Source organism: Centrocercus urophasianus, unplaced genomic scaffold (genome assembly GCF_019232065.1).
Source record: "Centrocercus urophasianus isolate 14NV4802_14NV808 unplaced genomic scaffold, USGS_Curo_1.0 seq_15, whole genome shotgun sequence".
Taxonomy (NCBI): Eukaryota; Metazoa; Chordata; class Aves; order Galliformes; family Phasianidae; genus Centrocercus; species Centrocercus urophasianus.
This window is the reverse complement of record NW_024884697.1, coordinates 10,509,664-10,533,432: the sequence shown is the minus strand read 5'-3', so window position 1 is coordinate 10,533,432 and position 23,769 is coordinate 10,509,664. Positions and strand designations below refer to the sequence as shown.

Genomic DNA, 23,769 nt, shown 5'->3' with positions numbered 1-23,769 from the left:
AGCTCTGCTCTGTGTGACAGCGACAGGGCCCGAGGGAACGGCATGGAGCTGCGTCAGGGGAGGGGCGGGAAAAGGGGCTCGGGAAAGGCTCTGCACCAGGGGGCGGTGGGCGCGGCACCGAGTTGCCAGAGTTCAAGAAGAGTTTGGACAATGCTGTCAGATAGATGTAGGGTTTTTGAGTGCTTTGATTTTTGAGTGTTCCTGAGTAGAGTCCATTAGGGTCCAGGGGTTGGACTCAAAGATCTTCGTGTGTCCCTTCCAACTGAGGATATTCTGTCATTCTATGAGGTAGAGCACTGGCCTGTGCACTGGGATGCTCAGAAACACTTCTCTGGTCACCATCAGGGAAAAATGACAAAATACTTAAGTAAAGCTTTCTAACTGCCTTCCCCTTAACCCTTTCACCCCTTCCCCCCCCACCTCCCCCCTCCCCAATCAATGAAGGAAATATGATTTTCAATGTCTCAAAATGCATTAACAAAATTAGAAATTATTCATTATAAATGCAACTAGCATTAGACTTTTGGGCTTCTGCTCTGCTTCCACTCTTCTTCTTCTTCTTCTTCTTTTTAATATGCCAATAATACTTTGATTTTCCTATTTAATGATGAGAATGAGATTCAGTTCCCCCCTCTGTACTTGCAACGGGAATGCAATCTTTAAAGTATCTCATATTTCTCTGCGCCCTTGAAAACAGTTTCTGCTGTTAAAAGATATGACCTCTTAATGACTATTTTTATCTTTGTCTATGCACATCTACCCTGACAGTTCCTCTGCTTATCATTTCAAATCAGAATATTTCTTTAACTACTATATTCAAGCCTTAGTAAGGCAGCATTTTATTATTTTTGATTAATTTCCTTTGTATCCTTTTGCTGTGGAGTGCTCTGGATGCCCTGCTCATAAGGGAGCATTGCATGCAGTAAGTAAGAGGATGTTTGGATTCCCTACAATTTTTTTACATGGAAGAACAGAATCAAAACCACTGGAATCAAACCCCAGTGGTAAAGCTATTGTCACCACAGCGGTGTAATTAACAACTCCATGACAACCTGGAACAGTATTTCAGTCACACTTCACATTTGCAGATCACAAAATTAAATTAAATTAAGTTACTAAGAAGTATTTGCCTGACTTTTGTCCCTGCACGGTCTAAATTTGTCTTGGAAGCGAATTTGTCTTGGCAACGAACGACTGCCCATGCAAAACTTAGTCTCTCTTGGGCATGAAGACTCTGCACATCCCAGGTGAATGGAATCAGAACATACCCCTATACCAGGTGCCTGTTTAGTAGTTAAAATAGCTTCAGCAAGATTTGAATTAACCAGTGAATGAATTTGAGATAATTCCAAACAGTCAAAGAAAAACAAAAACTCAACTTTGGATGAAATTAGTGGCACAATAACTGAAATACTTGTTTTTCATAAAATAAAATTAAGGACTGTTCTTCTACTGAGTAAATACAATGTCTTAGCTAAAGTAAATGTTATGAAGGCCTGCTGAAGTAAACAAAATTCAGAAGAAAAGACTAGTTGGTATGTTATCCAGTGGGATACTGGTTAAATTCAGTTCTTTTCATAACTGTCACATCTTTAGCAGATATGAAAAAGTTTTCCATGTCTTTATTTCTTACAAAATTCCATACGGCTAAAATGTATATTTTTGAAATGCAGATATGTCCTTATAGATCAAACACATTTCTTTTTCCCTAGAGTGTGCATACATGGAAGATTTACTGTTTCTGGTACTGCTACTACTTATGCTTCTTTCAAAAAGCAGTTCTACCTGCAGACTGCATTGCTCTTCAATTCTTACATTATCAATACTTTGTTATGTCATCTTACAGTAACCTTCAGTCATGTACCTTAGCATATCAGAATTTTAGAGTAGTACTGAAACTGTTACATTTCTGTTTATGAGCACTGGCATTCTTACCCAATATACAAGGGTTGCTCTGAAAGCAGTGCCTCCTACTACATTGGCCCACTACATCAGAGGCAGATGTTGATGGTACAGCAGTAGAAGTTGACCCTTTCCATCAGTATTTCATTACATTTTGTTACTGTGCATAAGATGGCATCAGAGGGGCAGTCTGATAAAATGATGTCTGACATGGAAATGCAGATGAAGCAAAGGTGTGTCACTGAATTCCTCCATGCAGAAAAATAGGCACCCACTGACATTCAGGGATGCTTTCTGAATACTTAAGGAGATCAAACACTCTCCAGGTATCAAAAATGAGGCAGTGGGTAGTGCATTTCAGCAGTGTCAACAGTGATGTGAAGAAAAGCCATGTTCCAAACAGCTGTGCACAGCTGTCATGCCACAAAATGAAGTGTCTCAATCAGCTTATTCCCACAAATTGGCAGATTATAACTAGGGAACTGCATATAGACCTAATATCAGCTTCAGTACACTGAAAACAATGGTGGCAATGTCAGAATGTTGCAAAGTTTGCACCATGCGGGTCTCGTGAATGCTCACACTGGAACAGAAAGAACACTATATGCAAGTACGTTGGGACCTACTGAACCAATATAAGGCTGAAGGTGAGTTTCCTGGATCACATGATTACTGGTGAGAAGACACGGTGTCACCACTACAAGTGGGAGTCAAAACAACAGTCCACGGAATTGCAACATGTGAATTCTCCATCAAAGTTTATGACACAGTCCTCAGTGAGTATAGGTGATGTATAATGTCTTTTGGGATAAGAAAGAGGTGATCCTCTGGATCTCCTATCAACTCCGACCACTACATAGCGTTGCTGACTAAGCTGAAGGCTCAAACTTCCAGAGTCAGGCCAGTGAAAAAGATAACATATTTCTTGCAGCATAACAACACTGGACACCATACCAGTTTGAAGACTGTGAAGCACGTGGTCAGTCTTGTCTGGACTGTCCTATACACCTACTATACTATATACTAGACTATACACCTACTGTATAGTCTAGATTTATTGCCTTGTGAATTCCATCTATTCCAACTGTTGAAAGATGGACAGCATTGGCAACATTTTTCTGTCAATGATGCCATGCCACAGGTCACCTCCCTTGGTGCAGATATTTATGAACACAGCAGGTAGGCTTTTGCTCACTGCTGGCAAAAATGCATAGCTGATGGTAGTGACTATGCTGAAAAATAAAGCAAATTTTCAGCTGCAAAACACCATCAAATAGTGGTATTGTATTCTTTGCAGTTGTTATAGATTCCATAGAAGTAATTAGGAGGCATTACTTTTAGAGCAACCCACATACATTTCAAGCACATTTTCAGTTTACTGAAATGCTGCTCTGACTGAGAAATTCTCCTGATACAGTAGGGAAGTAGGAAGCACCTATGAAGTCAGCGATCCATGAAGTAAGTCTCTACACAAGATGTGACACATCAGAGCAGTGACAGTATAACAAGCAAACCCTTCTACTGTAGGAATGGTAAAAGACAATGCTAAAAGATGCACACAGTTTGTCTTTTTTCTTACAGCTTTGCTATTATATATTTTATTGATTTGTACATACTGTGCCAATTCAAAGATCATCTATGACTATGTGCATACAGGACATTCATCTCAGGGTTAGGAAAAATGAGTGTGGATTATTTTGCTGGGTGTTGTCCTCCTGTGCAACACCATTCATAATATTCATAATATAAGCAGGTGGCTTTTTCTCTACAGAGGAATAATTCCTCCTCTGGTACAAAAATACGGGTATTTTACCTTATATCAATATCTGTGTCAAAAACTAAGTTATATTCCCATTGAGGTTACCATTCTATGCCAGATCAGAATTCCTTTTTAATCAGTACAGGAAATTGGAGTTCTACTAAATAGACGCATAGTGAAATCTTTAGGATTTGGATTTTATTTTACACAATAATGGTGGTGAGGCACTGGAACAGGTTGCCAAAGAAGTATTTCCCATCACTGGAGACATCCAAGGTCAGGCTGGGGCTTTGATCAACCTGATCTAATTGGAGATATCACTGTTCATTGCAGGGGAGTTGGACCAGATGACCTTGAAAAGGTCCTTCCCAACTCCAACAATTCTGTGATTCTATGACTGCAGTCACGTTGGAAAAAAAATATCAGCACCAGGTGGTGGATCAGCTGCACTCTAGAAACTTCGCTAAATACAGAACAATCTCATCAAGATAAAAAATCTGAAAAATAGCTTATTAATAGATAATCATTTAAAAGATTTTTTGAGACTGATTTCAAAGGCCTGATAGTAAGCGTTGATAAGGAAAGAAAATCCAGTTCCCAGAACACACATATGTAAGTTGAAAGGAAGCAAAATTCATCATGATTTGGTAGGGGGAATGGAAAATTTCTTTGCTCTGGTTGGTGTGATTGTCAGCCGTAAAATTAATCGCTGAAGGCTTAATGTGCTCAGGAAACTTGCGACTGAATAAATAGCAAAATTCCTTTGTGAAGAAGGTACTACAGTTATAACTTAAGGCCCTGGATGGAAGTTTCTGTATGAGAGCAAGAAAAGCAGCATCTGCAAACCAGATGTGTTTTAGAATATGGTATCAATTATTTATTGTAATAGATAGAAGGGTATTATATTATCTATTATTTGTCAGAATGTGTTTACTCACTGGGAAACCTGGAAATTGGTCAAAGAGATAATTTTTGCAGAAATTGATCAGCTGAGCTTATTTTGGTCTTCATTTAGTTTCTGACTTGTTAAGTTCAGTGCACTTGTCATCTCTGATAAACACTGTGTAGTCATGACTTTGGCTAGGTCCTCATTTGGCTTAAGGACTTACACTGACTTCTACAACCAGTATTTCACCTTGCTGTCCACTCAGCTCTGATAACTGGTATTAAGACACCTCTCAGTATCCTTGAGGGACAGAACACCATTGTAAATTAATCTAACCTAGCAGTTCAATCTCCACAAACTTGCTACAAACTAATGAAATTACATGGTCAAGCAAAGACAGACTGCACTTAAGCTTCTTTTATGTTAGCTTCAAACACCAGGTAACAAAAAGTACTTCAAGAAAGGCTTGTTACTTAATGAATGTAAGACGAACATAAAATTGTGGTGTTATATATCTATTAATATTTATGTAACTTCTACCATTAGATGTCAGACAGTAAGGAAAAATAGTAGAGGAAAAGAAGATGTATTTTCCTTTATTCAACCTTCTTTAATGGAAATCTATGCTACAATTTCTGTATTGATATAACTCTTTATGAAAATTTATTTACTTTCCAGTGGGTACTTTGTGCTGATTAGGTGGGAAAGGATTGCACTTTCTGCTATTTATAACATAGATAATGATTTTCTTTGGGGTGAATGGCTCCTTATTTATCTCCAGATGCTTTCATTGACAGGTACAAAGTCAGGACAAAAAAGTCTTCATTGCTTTATCTCCTACAAGGTAAAAATACAGGCCTGCTTCCTGAAAGTGGTTCTACTCGCACATGTATTCTTATATGTACAGGTCATTTTTCACAAGAAAAGTGTTTCTGGATATTTTGCTTTCAAAATTGAAGATTAAATGATCTGTCCATTATTAAGCTACTTTAAATACTAGAGTAATCAATCAAAAGAAACACAATGTTTAAAATAGTGTAGCATAATCCTGAATTTATTTAAGTGCTCTGCTACGTAACTGCTGTGCTGTCTGTGGCAGTTTCACTGTCAGGATAATTGTTTTGGGAAAAATTTGAAATCAGATGGGGTGGCCAGCAGGGGCAGGAAGGTGATTGGCCCTCTCTACTCTGCCCTTTTGAGGCATCTGGAGTACTGTGTCCAGGTCTGGAGCCCTCAGTACAAGAAAGACAGGGAGCTGTTGGAGAGGGTCCAGGGGAGAGCCACAAAGATGATCAGGCAGCTGGAGCACCTACCCTACAAAGACAAGCTGAGGGAGCTGGGCTTGTTCAGCCTGGAGAAAAGAAGGCTGCAGGGTGACTTTTTTGCAGCCTTTCAGTGCGTAAAGGGAGCCTACGAACAGGAGGGGAGACAACTCTTTGAAAGGGTAAATAACTGCAGGACAAGGGGAAATGGTTTTAAAAGGAGGGGAAAAGATTTAGGTTGGGTGTCAGGGGGAAGTTCTTTACAGAGAGAGTGGTGAGGTGCTGGAACAGGCTGCCCAGAGAGGTTGTGGATGCCCTGTCCCTGGAGGTGTTCAAGGCCAGATTGGATGGGGCCCTGGGCAGCCTGGTCTACTGAATGTGGAGGTTGGTGGCCCTGCTTGTGGCAGGGAGTTGGAGATTCTTGATCCTTGAGGTCCCTTTCAACCTGGGCCATGCTGTGATTCTGTGTGATTCAGATAAGTCATCACATCTAAAAAGCCCTGATCTGTACGAAACTGCTGGATCTTTGCCCCATGTAGAAATATTTTCTAGCACAGCCATTAGGACAGCTCCTACCCTTCTGTAATATTAATGAAACTAATCAATTACTTCCAATAACTTTATAAAGCCCATTAGGTATGTCATTGCAAACCCTTCTTGTTTCAACCTCTGACATGCACTTATGTTTGCAGGATCTCATATGCAAATAAGTGTCATACTTACAATTGATTTCTGTTCCAGAATTTATTTATCCTATGTTAAAAATGCAGTCGATAGCTTAAATTTTGTGGAAATATCTTCAAGTCTTTGACATGAAGAACTACTGTTTCTTTCCTGTAATTGCAATGTATTATACTGTTTCTCTTAAGTGGTATCATATTCTAAAATTGTAATGCACTCACCTGCATTTAGATTTCACATACATAAATATTTTCATTGTTACCATAGGATTCTTCACAAATTTGCAGTATCAGTAGCAATGAAACAATATGATAATATGTCTCAACATAATACCTTCATATAGGAAAGGAAGCATAATAGAAAGAAGTGACAGATTTAGCTGTAGAAGTATACTTACCTTCATATGTTCCACTTTCTAAGAGAGCACCACTCTTCTCCAATTCCATAAAATCTTCAACAGTGATGAAAATATAGTCCACACCAGGGACCTCCCCCTCCTTATGTGGCCTTGTGGTGCCTATTAATCAAAATGGAAGACATGCTGTCAAATACATGACCTAAATTTAGAATGATCTGCTTGAAAGTTTTGTAAAATTTACAAAGTAAACTGTATATACAACACATTATGTAGCACATCATCCTCTTGAAGATGTTTTTCAAAACCATATAGTTACACTTGTTGAAGCTGACACAGGATATGAGATGCCTGTGTATGGCTGGGCCAGATGCTCTTTGGACTCAAGTTATTTATTTTTGCTGATGAAAAAGCATGATACTGTTATACCTTTTACTTTACTATAGAAAGACTGTCACAGTGAGACCAGGCAAAGTTATTAAGAATTTTTGATGCACTTTCATAGCTTCAGAAAAAGTCTTGTCTGCAAATAATCAATTTAATGACCTTTTAAACATTTATTTAGTACTCAAAACAATAAATCTGTAAGAAAATTTACAAGGGCTATGTTCACATCGCTTTTTTCATGCCTTATGTGGACTTGATAAATGGATAGGCTTGACAGATTGAGTGGCCTAGATCACCTGCCAACTATGCTGTCAAACTGCAAAGATGCTTAAATTTAGTTATTGCTTCTTATTGCCATCTCTAGATGACAGAGTCCCATGAATGCTGAAAGACAGTATTTCATACATGCTGAGAAATGACTCCGATTTAGGTAGGAGAAGGTGAGATGTTTGCAGAGAACACTCTGAATTTGACCTGATTTCCTAATAGCACCCTACCACCACTGTTTTTTTTTAAATGACCAGACTATTCCCATTTTGACTGAAACGCTCAAAATTCCATTTGAAGGTGGGTGATTTATAGGTCCTACTCAGACTCAGTGTTTTAAGTATATTAATCACTCAACTTTTATTTATGCTGTTGTATTTATGCTGTAACCTTTCAACACTGTTGACAGGTTTGGTTTCAATATTGTTGGCACAAGGAAGCTGATAGAAACCAAGTCTTCCTCTTCTGTCCACTAAGTTTCGCATTACAATATTGTGCAAAAGACACTGCTTCTTCCTTAGTTATTAATCCACTTAACCTTAAGCACTGTATTCTGACTCTCGTGTTATGCAGCAGTGACTCAGGAATCCATTCAGATCAGTCTATTTCATCCATTTTTTGAAGCCCATTATCCAAACATTGGATTTCAACCTGATGAATCATTTTGTGTGAGATCCTTTGTGAGATTAATATAATTGTCTCCAAGTTGTTCCACATGCATAAGCTATTAAAGTCAGAGATCTTATCAGTGATAGAAGCAAGAGAACTATTCAGCTGCCTACACACTAGCAGTTGGTAGCACTGAGCTATATGCAGGACTTTTTGTGGCAGGTGCCTGGGTTATCTCACATCAAAGGGAAAGTTGCAAAAAAATGAAGGACATATGGAAACCCACATCCTTTTGGAACTGCAGCAAAGAGAAAAGGACAGTAGCATTGGGTACTTCAGTTACTGCTAGTTTCCTGTGCTTAAGCAATGGAATTAAGTCCTAAAATGTAGCTGTCAATCTCAAACCAAATTCCACTCTTCAGTAGTTCTATGTGTTCATCACAAGCACCTCTCTCTCTTCATAAGCACCCTGAGGGTCTATGGCAAAGACCTGAGAAACTACAATCAGAAGTCTACATCAAGAATATGTTTTGATAGATGAGACACTCATTCCTTCATTTGTCTATTTTCAATTCTCTTTTCATCTCAAAATTTAAAAGTAAAATCCTTCTTACTTGGCACTTCATTTCTGAGACATTCGTATTTGCAGAAGTGGGTTCACTAGAATAATTACTATTGCATTTCAGGGAGGGCACAACTGAAGCATTGAAAGTGCTGCATACTTATATATGCCGAATGGACTCCATATGGAATATCTGACCCCTGGAGATGCAGCAGCATCCTCAAAGATCTTCAGTCCCTTCTGATAACTCTGCAGAAGCACAGGGATCCCAGCAAGCCCATGAGCTCCTGGGAGCATTACTAACAGCTCAGGCATCAGATGTTTGATCTGCATGCTCTCTCCTGAGGAATGGTTCACTCCCACTGTCTATCGACAGGAGCAGTATCTTTCTCACACAACACCAGGGAAAAGAAAACCAGCAAATAACAGCTATTATATTCTTAGGAGCTGGGAAGAAGCTTGCATATTAGATGAATACCACTAATTTACCATTTCTTCAGTGTTTTTTGGTGGTCAAACTAAGGTTACTGGGAGTTTAACAATCATTGATGAATCAGAAAAAAATACAAGTTACAAAAAATATGGTGGTAATCCCTGTTTTGAGTGGAAAGTTAACCAGATTACCTGCTGAGCTCCTTGTCAGTGATTCTCGGTATTATTAATACACTGCGGTTTATTTTAAATACATGGATATTCTACGGTCTTATCTAGCAAGGATGACTGAAGTCTCATAGCAGGTCCAAAAACAGATGCAGTTATCTGTTTTTTATTTTTCTGCTTTGGTAATCTACTTTTGGACAATTTGCCTAGAATTAACTTTCATATTGCTGTCAACATGTCTGTTATTCCAGAGAAGTGTAATGGACTAGTTTTAGATTCTGAATCTGTCTTCATTTAGAATCTTCTGTCCTCCTGTGACCAAATTGCATTCTTTCATATATGGCATGTATATGAGAAATACATAAAAAATATTTGCATGTTCCCTGCACTCTGAATTGAGTATTCTGTCTAAGCTGCTGCCTGACTTTCAAATGAAATTCATGTTCCAGTTAAAAACTATATACAGACTCTGTATCCTTAACACACTGCTTAACACTTCTCCATTTTAATTTACACACTGATTCCCACATGTAAAATAGCCATGAGATGCCTTGTATTTAGAGCAGCTGATGCAAACATTATCTTGCTCTGTAACACTGTGAAATTTCAAACAGCTCCCATTCTACTTTAAGATCAAATTAAGATTTCTGTTGCAGAACAGAAAGAACCAGAACTGCCCTTTACTGTCACTGGTGTCACTGTACACAGCAGTTTCTTAATTTAGTCTTCCTAAGTTTTCCCACTAAATTCTCTAAGTGACTAAAGAGCTAATGAAAGCTGATGCTTTCCCTGTCCCTCATGGTTGCACTAGAAACCCCAGCATGAAGAATCATTTCTCATGAAGACTGAATGGAAATAGGTAAATTACACAAATTAATATTTTCAAGGAAAAACAATTTTTCTAGAAAATTTCTTGCCAGTTACCTTTATTTGCCTTTTATTTATATTCTGTCCTACGATGTCAAGATACTGTCACTCAGTAACATGAAACGTTCCACTCTTTAAGAATCCTTAGGCACCCTGATCCAGGAGCTCTGTATTTTATGGTATGCTACTCCTTTGTGATAGGAACTGCTCCCCTACTCCAGAACATGGCAGTCAGAGCAAACCATGATCTACTGAAAACACCCTGCACATATTCAGGGTGACTCTTACCTCAGGTGTAGCATTTTCATCCCAGCCAGAACTTTATTGCCCTTGATTAAATCTTACTGAGTCCCATTTTCCTCCTGCATCTGTTCTCATTCCCTCAGCCTGGAGGACCTGAGATCTTTCAAATGGTTAAAGCAATTCCCTGGCTAATGGAGTAATCAATAGTTATCACCTCTTTTACTCCTTTACCCTGGAGGAACAGAGTTGCTGCTATTAATACTTCTGCCTTCTTTACACCTTTCTGTAAGCACCATAAGTTATGCAATGTGCAGCTTAACAGATTTAGAGGCAGGTACTGGAGAATCCTAAATACCCATCAAAATCTGAACACTGAGGTCTATATATAGGAACCTTGTAGATCACAGGGAATCTTTACTTTTCCTTGCTTTTAAACTGATGTTCTTAATAGATTTTGCCTTTAGCTATACTGATAGACAGACAGGCAGGCATAAAAGCTACAGTGATCCAAGAATTAAAACAAAAGATTAATTTCAAGCCTTTTTTTTAAACAGAAACACAACATCTTTTATTATACATAATCAAGGCTCAACAGGACATAGTTCCTACTGCTTATGTTTAGCCTTTTATTAATGTAAAATGAACATAGGGACCTAGTTACCACTTTGTTACCATGGTAATGTATGAAAAAATAATCTTTGAATTCTGTTGCAAAAGAACATGATACTTTCAGATCTTGTAGGATCAAAAGCCATATGGCACATTTGCACTATTTATATTTATGACAAATGCAGTCTGTTGTTGCTGTTGAGCAGAAGACACACAAGGAGTAACTTGCAAGTGACCCTGACTGGCCCAAACAAACATGATGTCAGACAGTGTGGAGCTCCCTTAGGAGCTACAGGAGCTCTGGTCTACACAATCTGAAATGATACTGACTGGCCGACTTCACGAGGATGAGTAACTCATAGAATCTCAGAGCAGAAGCTTTAACAAGCCTCTTGTTTATCTGCAAACCTGAAAAGGCTCATTAATACTGACTTCTCACAATTAGTAATTTCAGTAACTGGTATCCTGCTTATACCTAGTTGTGAGAGAAGCCTGAGTAAAGTCAGCCTGAACAGTCTAGGATAGACCATAGTGATGAAATAATCAATTAAGAGCAGCTTTAAGCTTATTTTATTCTTTAAACTTTTTACCAGTAGCCATGACTGGATATCATTTATTCAGTCACAATTACAGTTCGTCTTCTAATTCTTAAAACATTTCATGGTAGGCAGTAGTTTATGCAACGACAAAGGCATCTGCTCTCACTCAGAAAAATTACTCTGAATTATTAACCAGGATCTAAAGCAAACCACAGCAACTGGAATTATGAAGTACAGAAAGGCAAAAAGCCTGAAGTTTTCCAAGTAGTGGTACATTTAGAATTATGAATATGAACAAGCATAAAATGTGAGGAAACCTACAAGCAAAAACAGAAAGGGTGAACAATTATTAATATTCTCATAATCTCACCCTCAAATTCTATTTCTCCTAATGAAAATGTACTGGACTATGTTAAGGTATTTCATTACTTTTAACCAGAGGCTATTCTTGACTGCAATCAGGTTGTATCAGCATCGCTTGCATAGCTCATTGATTTGCTCTCCAAAACAGTATTAGGGTCATTCATCGAGTCACTACTTTGTCTGGATTTATTATAACTTCAAGATGGATACTTTGTACTTTGTAAGTATTTAACCTACATGGCTGATATTAAAAAAAAAAAAAAAAAAAAAAAACCGAACCAAACCACCTTTGCCTTTGCTGCCTATTCCTTCCGTGCTCCACAAGAAACATTGTACTTTATTGTATTTCAGTGAAGGATTTCCATGCTAAGTGTTATGCTCTATGATAGTGCTGTGCTTCTGGAGAGGAAAAAGGTGCCATTTACATGAATACCCTCTGGAAGTGTATTTTTCTTTTAACAAAATGTTAGGCATCCAAGGATATAAATTTGGATAGTTAAGAAATCTTTACAATGAATAAAAAAAGGGAGTGTGTTAGTTCAGTAGCAACTGAAATACTGCTTATACAAGCTTTGGGAATAATAAATAACATTTTAATGTGGATTTTTAATGTTGCCTACGAATGCAGATTGGAAGAAATGTGAATTCATATGGTACTTAATCCAAATTTCCCTTGTTAGTTAAAAAAAATTATAGGATTATTAGCTCTGGAAGAACCCAGTGTTGGTAATCTTCACACCAGTTTCCACACCACTTTTTAATGTTTATGTCAGAACAAGATGCTCAGATTGATTTCTGCAAATACTTCTGCTCCTTAGCATCACTGAGTCTTCACAGTCTCTTTCCAACTCTGCTGCTTTCAGAAGTGGGAAAGGTACTCTCAGTATTCCTTTTATTGCTAACTCCATGTACTTAATGTATAGAGAAAACTTGCATGCCAGCAGAGGAATATGACTATTAGTTAAAGCCCCAGAATTATGACGGTAAACAAGAGGCATCCTTTGCTCAATACAGAAGACATATCTTCAAGAAGAATTCATCACTGCACAGTAATGAATCTATATCTTATGGTCATCGACAACATTACAGTGATACACTTGCACTCCCTTACAGTCTCTGTCATGGTCATGAGAGCAGAAATAAAGGTCTTGGTCTCTGAAGGGTCCAATATCTACTCACAAATGTTATGCATAATTTTCAGTGGGCTCCTAGATGTATTAATATATTAATACACATTTCTATTGCAAGTTAAGGGCAAACATGGCACACCTCTTTCCTATCCAGACACCTTCACTGTTATTGAGCTGTACATTTCCTACTGCAGGAGATAAGTATAGAAGGAGGAGTGTCTTTGCCACAAGCATTTACAGCGTGAATGAGAAGTAACAATCTAGCTTCCTGCTCAGTGCACGTCTTCTAGATTCATTTTCCAAACTTATGGAGGAAAATAGGACCTTATTGTTCTTATTTGCTACAAACACAACAAAATATAATAATATCCTCAATATATTAAGCCCTTCTAAGTCATTCTACTGATAAGTTGTTCTGTAATTCTGTTGTACGACAGCTTGTTATTTCCACAGAAAGCAGTATGCCAGGCTGTCATACATTACAATAGCTGGAGGGATTCCTCCCGTAGAAACAGACTGCTAATCTTTAATAAACTTCAGCTGAGCCCTTGTTATGACCTTGTATACGCTCTGCCTTAGAAAATTTCAACAATGTTTAATTAACTCTTTTGTTCATTTGCCAAAGTACTCAGAGATGCTATTACTGTGAGGAACTGAAATGTATGGGAAATTAAACTTATCTTGTAACATTACCAACTGCATTAGGCAAAGAAACACCACATTTGTCTTGATCTACTAAATTCCCAGCTGAAGAGAACAATAAGCATCATTTTCAAGTCAAGTGATTTTAGAGGTACTAACAGGCAGGAAGCTCCAAGTTTTTACGATACCAGTCATAACACAATAAAACAAAACACCATAGGCCCTTTTGGTATGGGTTGTAAAGAGGAAAATTTTTCATATTTCTGGGTGTTCAATAGCAGCTATTTGTAATGCATTTCTACAAGAGTAATTACAGAGACCAGGGACTGAACTCCACATCCCTGAAAATATTTTTGAGGGCTAGTAGTTTTAAAATGCATTAATAAAGAAGATAATTACAGATTTTATCCTGAAGAATATCTTCAGGTTAACCAATCCAAACTCCACTAGCGAAGGGATTCAGAGTGCTACAGTGAAGCAAAGTCAGGTATTTAGCTATTGGTGAATGTGGGACTGCAGCATTATTTTTAATTTTACCTGTACATGGAAAGAAGTCAGACACTGTTCGGAAGAAAGTTTTTTTACTATTATCTTAAGTACTTTTTGATCCAGCCTTTTGGAGAAAGGGGAAAAGCAATTAGCCAGACATCATCATAGAACTAATAGTTTCATTACTAGTTGTTCAATTCATGTGCTTTATAAAGGACCTTTTCTGTTTCCTGCCAACATATCACTGTCAGTTTCTAGGCATACTTGGGATTAATATTATTATTTGTTTTGATTTTTCCTAAAGTAGTAAAATGTAAAATTGTGAAAAGCAGTCTTAAGTGACTGTATCCCAGTTTGTAATGGACATATTTAGTATTTTATAGCATAAAACAATCACTAACTTTCTGGATTTAAGACTTACAGTATACAGAGTAAAAGGTAGGCATGCCATTTATGGAATGAAAGAGATCACCAGTTTTGGGATTTTAGACTTTGACTTCTGTGGCTTAGTTGTTTACACTCACATGTACCTTTTGTCCATCTGTAAAGAAATGTGTGTTACGTGGAGAAGTGCAGAAAAGAACTGCCTGAAGAATCAACTCATGGATTAGGGCATTTTGATTCATATGCATGTGTTTCCATATATTTCTTTAGATGCATAAAAGTCATCAGATACTGAGATCCAGCTTTTGATGTTACATATGAAGATACACTAAATCACAAGCAAAATGCTTTATACTACTGGAAAGCTTAATTAGAACATGCTTTCTTGAGGTCTGTGGTACAACAGTATTTTTCCTGGGAAAATGTCTTTTTTATAACTTTTTAGGACATGAGATGACATAGTTAAAGAACTACCTGCACAGTAGTCAGTAGATGTGAGTGGGTCTGCTATAGTCAGCTATTACAGGTAAATCTTTACTCAGGATTAGCAATTAGGTTTTTCCTATGAAAAAAATCTAAGTGATTGGAGTATCCAATGGAAATATTATTGAGATTTGAACTGTTAAACTTCAACAGCGAAACATCTGCTCATACTGCATATTCTATACTCTCAGGACTCGTAGAAATCCTGGAAGATATTGACTATTCCATATCTGGAATAAGGGTCAACATTTCCACTACTAATAACAGAACACATCTGTATACCACTTGATTTTACCAACTTAGTGGGTAAGCTGCTGTGGATGACTTTTGTAGGCAACTCATACATGCTGCTACACAGAATTGAAACCTGCTTAAGTCATACACAGATCATAAGTGTACCCTGAAAGATTCTTCCAAGCCAGAAATAACTTCTGAACTGGAAAAATACTGGTAACAACTCTAAATGTTTTATTCAAACTTACAAAGGCAGTCATCCTGTACAATGTCTATTTAACAGTATATTTGAAAAGGGATCTGTGAAGTGTTTAGCTGTTGCTGCTAAATCTCTCAAAATATTTGTAAATGGATTTTATAGATCAGTCTTACTTTGAGAGGCAGTAAAAGAGGGACTGAAAAAGGCTACCATAGAAACCATCCACAGATGTGCCTAAGCCAAACTCAATTCAATTGTTTTGTGTTACTAGTACCGAACATCAATATAATGCATCAATAGTACGAAACAATAAAAAGATTATTTACTGATCATGGCAGATAATATACAGAAAGATGTGGGAGGTTTATTCTCAAAATGGAGAACCTACTTAATGTATGTTAATGAAAAAAAATAGTACTTAGATCAGGGCTGTCTTCAATACAAGTCTAAAATTGCCTCTCCTCAAAGTTTCTATAGCTGTGTCCTGCTACACAGTATCTATGCAACATGGAATGGGAGCATAAGCCAATCCACAGCCTACCTCTTCTTCTGAATCAAAAAGCACTTTGGAAAACTACAATAGATGATTCTGGTGGAACAGACTTCTATTACAGTTATCTTTCTTCCAACCCATAGATTGTTTTGACAGTTCTAATCCTTAGCTTTCACACCCAGAGTTGATATATGCAGCCTAATCTGTGCACCGTTCACTAGACAGCTGGCCCAGACCTTGGTCTGATGACAAAATTCCCTTCATGTGTAATAGCAGGTAGTGTTGCACTCACTTTGAATGAACAGAGTTCAAAGAAATGAATGATTGACTGTACAATACTGCATGCAACAGCACTGGCAGCTTCACAGCTGAAATCCCTGGTGGCCAACTCCTATCCAGACACCAGAGAAAAAGCTGAACTGAGACAAAGCAATGGTATTCCCTTAGCAGGGATCCCATCGGGGCTAGGCATCATGTTTTATTGAAGGACGCTACAACATGCTGAAGGAATGCTTTAAGCAAAAGGAGGATTTGTGCTGTGAGGCTGCTTCCCATGGCAGGGCTGCCCTGTCCATGTAAAGCACATTTCTCAAGTGGTTATGGACTATTGAATAATGTGCATCTTCTGCATGTTGGCATAGCAAGCACATTTTCTTGCCTCCTAAAATAACAGAAACAAAGCATCTTGTTCCCCTGTTCCTCTCGTAGTGTCTCACTTCAAACAAAGGAAGTAGGATATTCACACTAACACTGTGGACTCGTTAGTAAAAAGAAATTACTTCTCACGCACTGTTCCTTGAAGGCAATAAAGTTTGGACTGAACTATGAACATATGCAGTAAGTTTCAGGGAAACACTATGATTTACATTCTCAAAAATCTAGTTTTGAACAGTGGCATAGAAAATGTGTTCTCCTCCTCTCAGTTAAACAGATGTGTCATGGAAGACTTTGTTATGTTATTCAGAATAGAAATGCATTATTTTGAAACACAGGAAAAACCACATTGTTCCTCATATAAAGAAACAAAAAACTATTTGAAACAGACCTCTTCCTATTTGCTTTTAGGAAGCAAACTTTCTCAACTCACATTACTAAGAAGTGTAATTTTTCAGTAACAAGTTGAATACATTACACAGGAGTCAATTGGTACCATATTCACAAATATTCAAGTGCCTGTTGCAGATTTAGACATCATGACAAAGAATAAAAGACTACAGCCCTGGTGAATACCATCTGATGAAGACTTCATGCTCCATCAAGTGGACAATTTCCTTGCTTCAGTGAAACATAACTTTCCACATCACAGTTATGTGTGAAAAGAGAAGGACTTCAGACAATTGAAAGAATTTGACCTTATCATTCTTCTTACATTCAGTTATGCTAAAAGAAAAATTGTTGGTGTTTTTCTAGTTTGCTAACTAAAATTGCTGCCTTTCTTGTACAATAAGGCTTCATTTTCTGATATGAAGAGTTGTAACAGTCTTAGAACATTCAGTTGAGGCGACTTAATTCAATTTATTTGAGCTCCAAACAGACTGCAAGAATTGGCATCTGTTGCTACTGATGATAACAGAGCAAACTGAAAGTACATTGAAACGTATCTAATTATGCTACTTTTATTTTTGTAAATGTAATCACTATTTAAGAATTTGTAGCCCTAATAATTCATATCAGAAAACTGAAAACCCTGAATAGGGTAGGTCAATGATTCTAGCTCTCTAGCTAAGAGAATATGAATATTCCTTATATGATCATTTGTATTTCGTTATTCCTTTCAAGCATCTTATAATTTCTTCTACTTCAAAGTTTTGTTCACGAGCTCTATAAGACTACATACAGTATTGTTATTGCTTTCTCACACTAATCATCTCTTGAAAGAAAAAACACATTTTCATGAGACAATTTGAGACTATTGATTCAAATGATGCTAGAATAAACACTGATTTTCATGCTTAAAAATACCTAAAAGCAGCAAACACACCTAATTTTCAATGATAATATCTTAAAAGTGCACAGAGTTTACATGTGAGAGTGAAAATTCACATTCAGAAGCACAGATATGCGGAGAATTCGGGGGAAGTGCTTATTCTTACAACCTTGTCAACTGTTCCCACAGCTTTTTACTTTAAGCTTTTCTGTTTCTTACATTATATATGCTTTCATGAAATTACTGACAGCAATATTAGGAAAACTTTCCTTTTTCATGTACTCTTCAGATTCTCCATCTATTCTCCTAGCTACACTGGATAAGATACCTTACTTTTTTTTGTTCAATTAAGAAGGGAAAAAAAGAAATAAGTTCAGTTTTAACACATTCCTTATGCTACTATTTACCAACACAGTACTATTTTGCTGCTCTGCCCTAATTTAAAGCTTGAAAGGAACAGCGAATATAGGCTGATGGTTTCACAAATTTGCTAATGCAATTCAGTGGAGGTTTGTGCTATGGGGCCAAGCAGCCCATAATATTCAGTGAAAGGTGACTTCAAGCCAGACTGACACTTCTAGCTTGTCCATCATCTTCTGATGACATTTAGGACTGGTAGCCTCCTCACTTACATGCCTCTTGTATGTGCTTAAAGTTAGCTAAGATGAATCTAAGCTAAAGTGGTTTTGCACCAGGCAAAGCCTAAGGTGCTTTTACTAGATAAATCCAGCCAAGGCCCTGTAGGTCCTCAGTGTTTTCTCCCAGCAGATAATCAATAAGCCTGTTAAGAGACTTCTCCAAGTATCCAAACAGCACTTTTCTGGAAAGCACTTACCTAAAATATAGCTGGAGCTACTAGCAGGGGACAGTTTGTACTTCTGAGTAATTTAGCTGTGGATGAGTTGGGTTCAAATACATCATTGCTGTAACTAGTTCACTGGCTAAGGGATGACAACTTCAATCAATTGTGCTTGTTACAAATGATCTTTGGAGTTGGAGGAGGTGAGCAACCATCCTTACTCTCATCTAAAAAACATACTGCTGACAAAACAGACAAGTAGACTGTTCACTAATTATTATTTTTTTTTTTGGTCTACAAACAGAATGTGAATCTGAATCAGAGCATATTGAGACAAATTGCCAACAACAAGTAACAAGAACATGAATAGCCTCTAAACTCTGAAAGAAAATTCTAACCGAGATACAAATTTATGTAATAAACTGAAATGCCCTTAGCAGGGAAATCTTTTTGAGTTAACCCATATGAAGTGCTGTATACTGAATGTTTGCCCATGGGTAAAATGTACCACTTTTTGATATCCATTGATTAATTCAAGTACTGTACACTGATACACGGTTAAGTTACTGCAAGGCGTCTGCTAAGTTGGCAACCAGAATATGAAAAGTATAAAAGAACAAAGAAACATCAGCTGTATCTGACCATGGAAGTGAGCTTACTCTTACACCAAAAATACAGAAACTCACTGAGATGTGAGTATAATGATGTACAAACTTAATGAGAGCTACACACAATCACAGAATGGCTCGAGTTGGACAGAACATTAAAATCACAGAATCACAGAATCACAGAATCACAGAATCACCCGGGTTGGAAGGGACCTCAAGGATCATGTAGTTCCAACCCCCCCTGCCTACCAGGGCCACCAAACATACACATTCAGATCAGGTTGCCCAGGACCCCGTCCAACCTGGCCTTAAACACATCCAAGGACGGGGCATCCACAACCTCCCTGGGCAGCCCGTTCCAGGGCCTAACCACTCTCCTTGTAAAGAACTTCCCCCTAACATCCAACCTAAATCTTCCCTCCTTCAACTTGGATCCATTTCCCCTAGTCCTGCTGTTGTCAGCCCTTTTGAAGAGTTGATTCCCCTCCTGTTTGTAGGCTCCCTTCAGGTATTGAAAGGCTGCAATGAGGTCACCCCGCAGCCTTCTCTTCTCCAGGCTGAACAAGCCCAACTCCCTCAGCCTGTCCTCATAGGGGAGGTGCTCCAGCCCCCTGATCATCTTAGTTCTTAATCATCAAGTTCCATGTCATGAGCCTCAACAGAGTGCTCTATTTACCAGATCATGAGCTGTGTCATGAAGAATGTCATATGTGTGCATATTATTTGCATGACAACTAACCATTTCCTCTTTTCAGTGAGAAAGAAGGCAGAAAACCTCATTTCAGTGCTCTTAATGAAAGCAAACCGGCGTACATCAAAGATACACCTCTATGAAAACCAAAGTATACTGGCCCATTACTGACAAATTAGGTACAATATTTTATTTCGGCTTCAGTTTTATTAATACCAGTGAAAAACAAAATTTTATTTCAGAGAAGTCAGAAGTGAAGTGCCTAACATCACTTAAATCCAAAGATAAATAATGCACAGATACGTAGCATGACCGTGGTAGAAAGACTGCGCACAATATAAGGATGAAAATCTAGCAGAATCAGAAGAAAAGATGAAATAAAGTGTTTTCATCTTCTATCTGAAAAATGCGTGTAGAAGAATTGTCTCCTTTGGGACACTTGAGCACCAATACTTTCTAGGAAAAGGTGGTGACCTACAGGGCTGCAGTACTGACTATTGCCATCATCTGTACTGTACTGTGATAGAAAACAGGAAGACCAGCAATTTATTTCAGATCAGTTTCGTTCACATTTTGTATGGCACGTGACATTTATCACTAATCTGTTTGAACATGTGCACTGCTGTGCACTCAGTTTAGTTGGGACATACTATTGTATGCAGACTTGGCAATCGTTAGTTAATAATGCTGTTATTATTATTTCTTCCTATCATTGGAAGGACAAGGGACTGCCAAGTCTTTACTAGAGTAGCAACACAAGAATATTACATTCATCAGTTCTTGAGCTATCATGCTAAGCAGAGGGTAGGAGTCATCTACTCCTAGGGAAATGGCTTCTCACATCAGTTACTAAAAAGCCTCAGGTCTTCCACATAACTGGACTTTTTAGACAGCTGTTGAATACTATTCTGCATGAGCTGGTTCAAGTAATCTACCAGCTATTCCAGGTTAACAGACAGATTTTTCAATTGCAACTCTCACTTCATAGAACTATAGACAGCCAAGGAGCTCAATGTATCTTCCAGTCAAAATTATCAACCAATGGACAAAAGCAGCCTATCGCTGGTGGAGCATCTTTGCTTCATTTGCAGTCCATTTAATGGAAATAGCCTTAGACTTCATGGTCTAGAATTCATGAAACTAGACTTCATACTAAGCTGTGACTTCAACATCTAAATGGTATAATATAAATGGTATAATATAACATGAAGGTCTTGAAGACAGGCTGAGGGAGCCTGTCCCCCCTACAAACAGGAAGGGAATCAACTCTTTGAAAAGGCAGATAACTGCAGGACAAGGGTAAATGGCTTTAAGTTGGAGGGAAGATTTAGGTTGGATGTCAGGAGGAAATTCTTTACAGAGGGAGTGGTGAGGTACTGGAACAGGCTGCCCAGAGAGGCTGTGGATGCCCCATCCCTGGAGGTGTTCAAGGCCAGATTGGATGGGGCCCTGGGCAGCCTGGTTTAGTATTAAATGTGGAGGTTGGTGGCCCTGCTTGTGGCAGGGGGTTGGAGATTCTTGATCCTTGAGGTCCCTTTCAACCTGGGCCACTCTACATTTTTAGTGTTTTTTTTTCTTCAAATAAGAAGTTTGGATTCCAATATAGAAAATCTCCTGAGTAACTGAACTAAATGTTATCTAATAACATCTTTTTAGGTCTTGAAAATCTCAACAAGAACACTAGTCTGAATCAGTTGACCTTGAAGAACAGAAATGATGAGGCAAGACATTTTTTGACTTAGCTATGGAAAACGGTTTTCTGAAAGTACAATACAACAATGGCAACAACTACTTTGTGTTGGCTGAACTCCACAAGAAGAAAGCTTGTTGAGCACAGCTTTCAGTACATTGGGTTCATTTAAGGAATGAAGCCTTCAAAGAGAATAAACATTTTTATTAAACTAGAAGAGTCTTTAGTGTATACAAGTTACACTAGTTGACTAATCACATCTAATAAAGATAATTACAAATGAAGGAAAATCAAAATTACAGCATAATCTTATAGATCCACTGGATCTAATTTCTGCAATATGTATTACTTGTGCATCATCCTTTTTAAGGAACACTGAATCTTAGATGACATTTTAGGAAAATTCAAAGATGCAAGAATTGTAAGTGCAAATTAGGGCTATTTATTTTAAAACTCACAGTTATTCTTTTCCTGAATTTATTTTCATGAGTAGATAAAATTAATTTACCACTGGTAAATTCTGTGAATCAATCTTGACAGAAAATGAATTAACGATAGTGATCCCAAGTATAATCTACAGAAACATTCCAGCTTCTTGTTATTACTCCAGGTATGTACGCAGTAATGCCATGAACCACCAGAAAGCAAAACACTGTTTTTACTAGTCAACAAAATTTTGAGTCAGTCACCTTGTAGTCTTAACACTACATTTCAATGGAAAAATTTAGAAATGGTCTTTTCATCACTAGAGGGAGTACGTTATATTCCTATTTGAACTGATCTGAACTGTGTATCCCTTTCACATATTTCTGTGATTCATTCAGATTTTTATATTAATACACACTCAGCTCTTCAAGCATCCCAGACTGTCACTATTTAAAAAAAGTTATGGCAAAGAAAGCCAAGTATGGCCTCTTGGATTTTTGATTAGCAACAAGACAAAAAGGACAAAGTCAAACTGGCTCAGACAAGGCAAGTATTCCACTGGCATCACTTCTACAGTTCCTGGCATTCCAAAATGTGGCTGTGGGGTTTTCGTCTACAAGGCTCTAAAGGAAAGAATATACTTTGGAAGAAATTAAATGCATGCTATCATATTTGTAACTAGCTTAAACCTAAGTAGTTTTATAAATTCATATTAATCCAAAAGTAAACCTACAGCCTCAAATTTTTACACATTACTGAAATCAAGCTCGTTAGACTTAAGTATTAATTTCAGTCTAAAATCATACCTAAATAATGCTATTTGTTTTACTGCTTACTTACCTATACTATAAACCAATACAATCAAGGAATTCACAATGGGTGAAATAGTTCATTAATATCACAGAATACTACTACATCACATTAAGCTTCCATGAATTCTTCTGTAAGGTTTTTCTTGTTTTCATTTTGGAAAAAAAAAAATATATGTGGACAGTATGAGATCCATAAAATGTCCCTCAAATTGTAAATAAATAGAAGTGTTTGGCAGAAATGGCAGATTTCACAGACAAAACATTAGGGAGATCCAGCATTGGTACTGCAAAAGGAACTCTTTTTATATGGTAGCCAATGCAAACAGAACGTTTTGATGAATGAAATGAACCACACTTCTACCAGGAGGAAAAAAAAAGCTAACAGTAAGTGCCACAAGAAAATATAACGTTTTCTAAACTCTTTCAAAAGCATCCTTAGCAGGAAGAAACAAGAATAAAGAACAAACCTAGAAGACAGTACTGAACATTACCTCATATACTACAAGGCCGGGTTTTATGGCAGCATGGATGTATCATCGTTCTTTTTCCTCTGACCTCTCTAACCTGTTACTAAACCTGTAGACTTGTTTTATTTAATGACAGTTTTCAGCCACAATGATACCATTAGACATTTAAACGTCTACCACAGAAAAACTGAAGAATGCCACAGATATCCTCCTATTGCTGCTTTTTCTTCAAACATTCTAGTCAACTACAAAATCTGTAATGTCTCTCACTCTTTCTCCATTATGGTAATGACAACATGGTACAGGCGAGCTTGATGTATACTAGAAATCAGTGTACTAGGCAACAGAAAACAGAAGGAAAAGTAGGAGAATCATGAACACATGCTTTCTCTAATGATAGCAGA

The 23,769-nt window shown here is 37.6% G+C and overlaps 1 protein-coding gene across 2 annotated transcripts in view; it reads right to left on the bottom strand.

Moving 5' to 3' along the window:
- MAGI2 (membrane associated guanylate kinase, WW and PDZ domain containing 2) overlaps positions 1-23,769 on the bottom strand; it is a 699,411-nt gene that overhangs the window by 284,392 nt on the left and 391,250 nt on the right. For both annotated transcript variants that reach the window (XM_042815700.1, XM_042815702.1), the window contains exon 3: positions 6,888-7,007. In XM_042815700.1, the coding sequence (XP_042671634.1) occupies positions 6,888-7,007 (120 nt within the window). The remainder of the gene's footprint in view (positions 1-6,887; positions 7,008-23,769) is intronic.